The sequence below is a fragment of the Saccopteryx leptura genome, chromosome 6 (genome assembly GCF_036850995.1).
Source record: "Saccopteryx leptura isolate mSacLep1 chromosome 6, mSacLep1_pri_phased_curated, whole genome shotgun sequence".
Taxonomy (NCBI): domain Eukaryota; kingdom Metazoa; phylum Chordata; class Mammalia; order Chiroptera; family Emballonuridae; genus Saccopteryx; species Saccopteryx leptura.
In genome coordinates, this window is record NC_089508.1 from 144,611,365 (window position 1) to 144,621,212 (window position 9,848).

Below are 9,848 nucleotides of genomic sequence, written 5' to 3' on the forward strand. Positions count from 1 at the left end.
AATTGGCCCTGGGCACTGAAGATGGCTCCATGGCCTCGCCTCAGGTACAAAAATAGCCTGGTTGTGCCTGAACTGTGGTGGCTGGCACAGTGGATAGTGTTGACCTGGAATGCTGAGGTTGCTAGTTTGAGGCACTGGGCTTGCCTAGTCAAGGCACATATGGGAGTTGATGCTTCCTGCTCCTCCCCCCATGCTCTCTCTCTCTCTCTCTCTGCCCTCTCTAAAATGAAAAATAAATAAATAAATAATAAAAATAAAACAAAGTAGCTTGGTTGCCAAGTGAGCAATGGAGCAGCAGCCCCAGATAGAGCATCACCTGGTAGAGGGCTTGCCAGGTGGGTCCCGGTCAGGGCGCATGTGAGAGTTCGTCTCTCTGCCTTTCTGCCTCTCACTTTATAAAAAAGGAAAAAGGAAACGATTAGCTTCAGGGTAGTGGCTACCTTCAGTGGGAGAGAGAAAGGAGATACAATGGGAGTAGTACAAGAACTGTGGCCATTGGCCAGGCTTTATGTTTAAACTGGCGGGTAGGTATGTGGACATGCACCATATTTTCTCTTAGACCCTTTTGTATGTCTGAAATATTTTATCGTCACATTTTTCTTTTGTAAAACCAAATTAACAACATCCTTTCCCTTTATAGCTAGCCTATTTTCTGAGAGGTGATTATATCATTTCTTTTTGTGTTTGTTTCTTGTTACATAAGGAGACTTTCTCCTTTCTGGTCTTTCGATCAACAGCAGACAGAAAATCAAGGCAAGGAGACTAAGAATGAACTAGACTTAGCAAAGCAACAGTCGACACTGGAGGCTGGACTCTCCCTGCTGCAGATCAAGTTGCGAAGGAACCGGAGCAGGCTGTCCACGTGGGCGCTCAGGCTCAGTGGGCGACGCCAGGCTGGGGCCTTGAGGAGGCCGTTGGTCCTTCCACCACCACCAGTAGCAACACAATGCTTCTTTGGAGGCTAATTAACCCCATATTTTTGTGCCACTTATCAGCATTTCCCATAGCAGCTGGTCCCTGCTCAGTGGTGTGTCTGCCGGGATCCAATGGGCATGAAGGCAGAGGAGAGCTGTTTCTGCAGAAAAGAAGTTCTCTAGTCAAATCATGTTGGAATGTTTACTGTCCATCTATTCATGCTAGGGTTCTCAGTGATCCCCTGGTCAAATTCTTTCTGAACTCCCAAACTCTCACAATTTAAGTCACTATGTTATATGTATTTACCTTTTACTCTAATTAAGTCACATAACATACAAGAACAACAGGAAGTGAAAGTCACCTGCCAGAGAATAGATGAAATTGCAAAATCAGCATGAGTTACTTAAACAGTTGTGGGAAGTGGTCCATTACTTTAGGTTGCTGAAATAATCTATCAACTTATTTTCTTAGCAGGATATCTTTGGTGGCTAGCATTAATATCGAATTTTTTTCTTTTAATTTTTTTTTTGTTTTATTTTTGGGTTTTTTTTTTGGATTTTTCCGAAGTTAGAAGTGGGTAGGCAGTCAGACACACTCCCGCATGCACCCAACAAGGATCCACCTGGCATGCCCACCAGGAAGCGATGCTCTGCCCATCTGGGGCGTTGCTCAGCTACGGCCAGAGTCATTCTAGCACCTGAGGCAGAGGCCATGTAGCCATCCTCAGTGTCCGGTCCAGTGGATCCTTGGCTGCAGGAGGGGAAGAGAGAGATAGAGAAGAAGGAGAGGGGGAAGGGTGGAGAAGCAGATGGGCGCGTCTCCTGTGTGCCCTGGCCAGGAATCCAACCTGAGACTTCCACACGCCAGGCCGATGCTCTACTGCTGAGCCAACTGGCGAGGGCAAAGAGAAACTTTTAGACAGCCTAAAATAAGAGGCCAAATACGAAGAATATAATATGGTAGTTTAAACAAAAGAAAAATATTAAAATGTTTTTTATAGTGGTTTATTATCTTGCTTTTAATCCCTGATATGCTAGGTAAAAATTCCACTGACTTGGGAGTTGAGAACATTTTCTATGGAACAGAGGTTGAGCAAGTGCTTCCTGCCCTCCCTCTTCCCACCTCCATGTTCCATTCCTGGGTCTGGCTCTTGTTCATCTATTTCACATCGGAAGTTATCAAGTGCACAGGCTGACCCCAAAGACTTCCATTCTAATTCTGAGGGTGATCTTCATGCTAACTCTTCTTCTCTTCCTGCTTTTTCTGCCTCATTTCTCGCTCACCTTTTTGCCAACCAAACCATGTATCCTTGCTGCCTCTACATCCTCACCACGTACTCTGTCCTCATCTTGCACGTGCAGCTTCCCACCCAGCCGACCATTGTCATGGGTGAGACTGAGTTGTTCTGCCTCCTGTGTCTCCCTCCTTCACTGAATTCAGGACAAGCAATGGGTACATCTTAAAGAGTTGCCTTAACATGGAGTAATGATTGATATTTTGAAACAAGTTTTATTGTTAATTTTCTAAAGGCGAGATTTATTTCATCCTGAAAAAAGTGCAAATAATAGCCCTGCTGGAAATATCAGCGTTAATTCAAGCATATTGACTGGATATGGTTTCCTCTTGTTCCCTTTATGAACTTTATCAGACAAATATCATGTATGTGTACGTGCTTTGTAACGATTTTCTGATGATGGGTGTGTTGCTGTGTTACAAGAGTTTATTGAGCTGAAAAATCAATATGCTGTTTTTCAACATAAGACAAGCAGGACAGGACTGACAAAGAAAACATTAGGAAAAGTAAAACTGCTGAGAGATGCAGTCCAAAAACTGGCTGGCGACACCAAGGACAAGATAAGAAGAATAACAGGTATCTCCTCTTGCCCAGCTTTATTCAGGTATCACTGACAAATAGAATTGTATATATTTTAAATGTACAGTGTATGCAATAGACATGTACATTGTGAAATTATTACCAGAATTATTTTCTTTTTTAAAAATTTTTATTAATTTTAGTTTATTGTGTTAACATGGATTCAAGTTTCCCACTCAGTATAACACCCTCACCCCCCCACCCCCATGTTCCTCATTACAGCCCCTTTACCCCCCACTCCCTAGCTCCCTCCCACCTGCCCTCTGGGATTTGCTGTCTTGTAATCTGGATCTATGTGTTATGTATATATAATTTCACTAATCTTCACCTTCTCTGATTCTATCCCCTCATCTCCTTTCCTCTGACTGCTGTCCCTCTGCTCCCTATGACCCTGCCTCTGTCTCTATTTCGTTCCTCAGTTCACTGTGTTCATTAGATTCTCATAGAAATGAGATCATAATAACAATTAAATTAATTAATATATGTCACCTCACATGAACACCTTTTTTCTTTAAAAAAAAAAAATTTTTTTATTCACCTGATCAGGCAGCGGTACAATGGATAGAGCATTGGACTGGGACACAGAGGACCCAGGTTCAAAACCCCGAGGTCACTGGCTTGAGCAAGGGGTTGCTGGCTTGAGCGTAGGATCATAGACATGAACCCATGGTCACTGGTTTGAGCCCAAAGGTCGCTGGCTTGAGCCAGGGGCCACTTGCTCTGCTGTAGGCTCATGGTCAAAGCACATATGAGAAAGCAATCAATGAACTGCTAAGGTGCCACAACAAAGAATTGATATTTCTCATCTCCCTTCCTGTCTGTCCCTATCTGTCCCTCTCTCTGTCTCTCTCTCTCTGCCTCTGTCAAAAAAATTTATTTTATTCATTGATTTGAGAAAGAGAAATACATCAATTTGTTGTTCTACCCATTTATGCATTCATTGGCTGACTACTGTAGGAGCCTTGAATGGGAATCGAACCCACAACCTTGTTGAATTCAGACCATACTCCAACCAACTAAGCAACCCAGCCAGGGACCTTTTTTCTTTTTGCTACCTTTGAGAATGCTTAAGATCTACTCACCTGCACAATACAGTATTATTAACTATAGTCAGCACCATGCTGTACATTAGATCCTCAAAACTTATTCATCTTAGAACTTAAAGGTTATACCCTTTAACCAACATCTCCCCATTTCAATTAGTTTCCAACCCCTGGCAGCCAGCCAGCTTTCCATTCCTCTCTGTGTTTTGGAATTCAACTCTTTTTTTTTTTTTTTTTTAAGATTCCACATATGAGGGGAATGAGTAAGATCATACAGTATTTGTCATTTTCTGTCTGGCCTATTTCATTTAGCATAATGTCCCCTAGGTTCGTCCATGTTGTTGCAAATGATGGAATAATATAATATTATTTTCTTTACCCATCTATCCATTGACAGAGACTCAGTTTGTATCCACATCTTGTCTATTGTGAATAGTGCTGCAATGAACATGGGGGTGCAGATCTCTTTTCAAGATAAAGATTTTGTGTCCCTTGAATATACACTCAGAAATGAGATTGCTGGATCTTGTAGTAGTTCTATCCATTCTTTTACCCACTCCATTAATTTGACAATAACACTGTCATACTCCATATCAGGAGATAGGATTTATACCTATTTCAATTTATCATTGGCACAGTTGAACCACATATGAGTCCACTGAGGAAAAAGGTAGGAATTGGGTTTCTGCTTTGGGGACTGCAAAGTAACAAGCCTCTTGTATGGTTTTACTTTAAAGGGTATTAACTAGCATTCACTATGTATTAATCAGAACAAACTAAGAATTATGGTACCTTTAGTCACTGTGAAACACCCTTTTCTTAACCCAGTGGTTCCCAACTTGGTGTTTTTATCTCCTTCTATGGGGACAAAAATGTCTGAAGATATTTCTGCTTGTCACAACAAGGGAGTACAACTAGCATCTAGAAGATGGAGGCCAGGGATGTTGCAAAACATCATATAATACACAGGATATCCCCCATTCCCCCCATGACAAACAGTTATCTTGCCTGAGATATCAATGGTACTAAGGTTGAGAAAACCAGTCCTAACTTATGCTGCTTACTTTCTCCCCTTGTGCAAATCACTCTTGGAGTGAGTCTGATCTAGACTCTAGGGCACTAGGTCACCTAGCAAGGCTACAAGTACCAATCCAAAAGGACAAAGATTTTTATCAAAACAGAAATTCTGATGCACACAAAGTGTGCACACAGGGAATATGTACAATCAGAAAGTTCTTTAGGATCTTTGCCTTTCACACTGATACTCATGATTTTTCTGGGTAATCATCATGTCCTTAACTACCTCTAAATCAAGAAGTATCAAATGAGGAGTGGTCTAGTTTTACTTCTGTTTGTATGTATTGTCTCCCAAAATTTTAAAATAATCATATTCATTGGTAATATAGGTACCTTTCAAAGTTTTTAAATAACCCAACTCTTCACTTATAAATGCTTCTTATATCATCACAATGACATGAAAAAAAATTAAAATGCAACATTAGTGTGGGCCAAAGCAAAAAAGATACATACTAAAAGTTAACATTCGTTACTTCGGGGTGGAGGGTGAAGAGGAAAACACACCTTTTACATATATAATTTTCTTAAAGGTAGTGAACTTGTGGACAGTCTTTTTTCATTTTCAGTATTTTCCTAATAATTTTAAAAGGGAGGTAGTAGGAACAAGTCAGGAAGACAGACACAGTATGTTTTACCTCATACTCTGCTACATAGGCGATGCCGTGGAATTTGGTTTCTATCATTCTCAGACCTTGATCCTCTCTGTAGGAGCAAATCCATGGGTGAATACTTCCTGTCTTATATTTTATGTCAGGGTTCAAATTGTTTCCTCTTACTTCGAGACTAAAGCTTTCATATTTCTTGAATTGGGCTGGAAGAGGAGTTTAAGTTCAGGAACTTTTCCTCAGAAAGGTCTAAAATAATACACATTCCATTTTTCTTCTTTTCATGTTAAGGCTGTTTCCACAACTCAACCAGATAGGAAAAGCAAGCATTGGTTCAGCCACCTTCCTGACTCTGCCACTTGGGAGGCACTGAACCACAGGGCTGTGTGCTGGTCCCATCTGTCCAGAAGAGACCTGGGGAGACCCAGGAAGTGGCCCTTACTTACCTCGGAGGATCAAAACTGAGAGAGTCGAGAACTCTCTCAGAATGCAGTCCCAAACTGCAGCCAGGGACCCTCCATAGAACTGTGTCAGCCAGGGTCCCAGAAAGAAATGGAAAGCACAATTGGACAGGATTCTGGATAGTGTATTCACAGGCAGAGTGGTCTTGGCTCTCTATCCAAGCAGCTGCATTCAGCCAATGGGTCAGCCAGAGGTCCACCTGGGCCAGTGTGGCTGAGAGGCTGGACCTGTCTCTGGGGTGTCTCATCCCAGGCTACTCTGCAGCATGGTTGTCTCAGGTCCCATGAGAATAAGTGCAGAAGCTGTGAGGCTCTTGGAGTGCTACAACATCGTTTCTTCCACTCTCTACTGCTCAAAATAATTTGCAACGGCAGACCTGGTTTGGGGGGAAAGGATAAGTAGACTGTACTTCTTGATGGGAGGAACTACAGAAAATGCACAGGAATTAAGGAAAATGACTAGGGGCTGGAGGTTCTGGGTGACAGCAGCCATTAGAAACCACCAGTGTCCCTGAGCCTGAAGGATCAGGGGAAGCAGGGCTGTGAGCACTGCATAGACCTGTGGGCATGCGGAGAGGAAGAGCTGCCCTGTAGGAGCTGGAGCTGCTGGAGGTGAAGAACACAGAACTGCCGCTCAGCTTAGTGGGGAGGAGCCTTCCCTACCCCCACCACTTCTCAGAACAGAGCAGTGGCCCAATGTGAATGACAGCCAAGGGTCAGGGAACTAGATGATGTCCTCCGTTCCTGACTGCTTTCCAGGACACAGGGCAGGGTGGAGACTGCATCTGGTGGGGCAAATAGAAAGTAACCAGGACAATCTTGTTAACTCATGTAGCAAAAGCATGGGGGTCCTGTCTTTATTTAGAAATATGCTTCCAGTGCTGAATCCCCTTTTCAGTCCCAAATGACCGACATTTGAACGTTTTTACTGACAGAACTCTCACCACCTTCCACAGCAGCTCTTTAGTCTTACAGAGCTGTGACTACTAGAGAATTCTTTATACTCAGACAAAATCTTCACATTGCTTTTACTTGCTGGTTTCATTCTATTTCCTCAGGCTGATAAAAGAAAACCAAAATAAAAACAACCCCCCTTCCAAAAAAAAAACAACAGCAGCAACAATACACCCCACAGTCACTCTGCCTTTCCAATCTTCCAACGTTTGGCAACAGCTGCAGCACACGCCCTGAATCTTCTTTCCTTTATGGGAAAATTACATGTTAATTTGGTTTTTGTTCTCAGAACAGTTTCAAATTTCTTCACAATCAGTTCCTCCCTCTAAACACATGCCACGCGCATGACAGGGAGAGCCAGAGAGAGGAACGGGTAAGGACAGACAGACAAGAAGGGAGAGAGATGAGAAACATCAATTCTTCGTTGCGGTTCCTTAGTTGTTCATTGATTGATTTCTCATATGTACCTTGACTGGGGGGCTACAGCAGACCAAGTGACCCCTTGCTTGAGCCAGCTACCTTGGGCTCAAGCTGGTGAGCTTTGCTCAAACCAGATGAGCCCGTGTTCAAGCTGGCGACCTCGGGGTCTCGAACCTGGGTCCTCCACATCCCAGTCGGACACTCTATCCACTGTGCCACCACCTGGTCAGGCTGTCTCTTCATTTCTAATAAATTCTAACTAGGGCTGACCAGGCGGTGGCGCGGTGGATAGAGTGTCGGACTGGGATGCGGAAGGACCCAGGTTTGAGACCCCAAGGTCGCCAGCTTGAGCACGGGCTCATCTGGCTTGAGCAAAAAGCTCACCAGCTTGGACCCAAGGTCACTGGCTCCAGCAAGGAGTCACTCAGTCTACTGAAGGCCCCGGTCAAGGCACATATGAGAAAACAATCAATGAACAACTAAGGTGTCACAACGAAAAACTGATGATTGATGCTTCTCATCTCTCTCCGTTCCTGTCTGTCTGTCCCTATCTATCTCTCTGTCTGACTCTCTCTCTGTGCCTGTAAAAAAAATAAAATAAAATTCTAACTAGATACAAACTTACATTAATAAGTACCTTTAGATATAAAATATTTTAGTTAAAAATGTTGATTTGTCTGCTTTGATTTCTGTGAAAACATTGAAAATCTAGTGAAAATAAATGTTTTATATATTAAATCAAAACACAAAATTAAATATCCCTTTAAAAGACACATAAATTCCTGCGTTTGGTATCATGTGGGCATCTAAGAGGAATCTATCAAAATTAAAATATGTTATGCACTTCATTTTTTTTTTTTTTTTTAGATTTAGAAAAGAAGATCCAAGAATTGAATCTAAGTAGACAAGAAAAAGCTGATCAACTGAAACAGCTGGAAGATGAAGTCATTGCCGTTAAAAATGAAATTGTTGAGCAAGAAAATAAGTATAGCTGCTAAAGTTAGGCAATTGAAGTACAAAAGCCTCTGCCTTCATTTTCGGTTCCTGGTGAGCAAGCCTGAGGAGCTGTGCGAACTTGGGGAACAGAGCAGTCGTCCCCTCCAGCTCCTCGCCCGGACAACTCGGTGTGGCAGTGGTGAGACTGGCCCAGAGCTGCTTCCTCACATGAATAGAAGGAGGGAGTCCAGGCATGTCTCTGGTTTCAGAAACTGTTCCTTTTGCCTTTCATCACTTAAAAGTAATGAGTTACACATGACAAGTACAAATCTAAATGTATATTCTATTTCCCAATAATTATGTAACTCAAATGAACGTAAATGTAAATTGTCAGAGGCTGGAGGCGGGGGGAAGTGGGGAGTTACTAATCGGCTGACAAAGTTTCCGTTAAGCCAGATGTATAAGTTCTAGAGATCTGCTGTTAATATGTATAATTAACAATGATGCACTGTATACTTAAAAATATGTTAAGAAGTTAGATCTCTAATTAACTGCTCTTACCATATAAAATAAAAGTAAATATTTATTTATTCATTTGTATTTTTCGGAAGCTAGAAACGGGGAGAGACAGTCAGACAGACTCCCACATGCGCCCGCCCGGGATCCACCAGGCACGCCCACCAGGGGGCGACGCTCTGCCCACCAGGGGGTGATGCTCTGCCCCGCCGGGGCATCGCTCTGTTGCGACCAGAGCCACTCTAGCGCCTGGGGCAGAGGCCAAGGAGCCATTCCCAGCGCCCGGGCCATCTTTGCTCCAATGGAGCCTCGGCTGCGGGAGGGGAAGAGAGAGACAGAGAGGAAGGAAAGGGGGAGGGGTGGAGAAGCAGATGGGCGCTTCTCCTATGTGCCCTGGCCGGAAATCGAACCCAGGACTTCTGCACGCCAGGCTGACGCTCTACCACTGAGCGAACCGGCCAGGGCTAAAAGTAAATATTTAAACAAAATAAATCAGTATCTAATACTAGAATGGAATAAATATGTATGGTATGTACTACTTTGCCTTTATTTTATTTTATTTTTTTATAAATAAATTTTTATTTTAATGGGGTGACATCAATAAATCAGGGTACATACATTCAAAGAAAACATTTCCAGGTTATCTTGTCATTTAGTTCTGTTGCACACCCATCACCCAAAGAGAGATCATCCTCCGCCACCCTCCATCCAGTTCTCTCTGTGGCCCACCCCCTCCCCCTCTCCCTCCTTCCCTCCCCCTCTCCCTCCTTCCCTCCCCCCACCCCCCGTAGCCACCACACTCCTGTCCATGCCTCTTAGTCTCGCTTTTATGTCCCACCAATGTATGGAATCCTGCAGTTCCTGTTTTTTTCTGATTCGCTTATTTCACCCCGCACAATGCTACCAAGACTCCACCATTCCACTATAAGTGATCCGATGTCACCATTTCTCCTAGCTGAATAGTATACCACGGTGTATATGTGCCCCATCTTCTTCATCCAGTCCTCTATTTTTTTTTTACAGTGATTAAAAGCCTTTAAGCAAACTC

General features: G+C 43.2%; 1 protein-coding gene across 1 annotated transcript in view; it reads left to right on the forward strand.

Moving 5' to 3' along the window:
* The window catches only part of LAMB4 (laminin subunit beta 4), a 106,940-nt gene extending 98,594 nt beyond the window's left edge, over nucleotides 1-8,346 (forward strand). Inside the window, 3 exon segments of the mRNA XM_066342371.1 lie at nucleotides 741-909; nucleotides 2,630-2,785; nucleotides 8,216-8,346. Of these exon segments, the coding sequence (XP_066198468.1) occupies nucleotides 741-909; nucleotides 2,630-2,785; nucleotides 8,216-8,346 (456 nt within the window).
* Nucleotides 8,347-9,848: the final 1,502 nt, after the last annotated feature.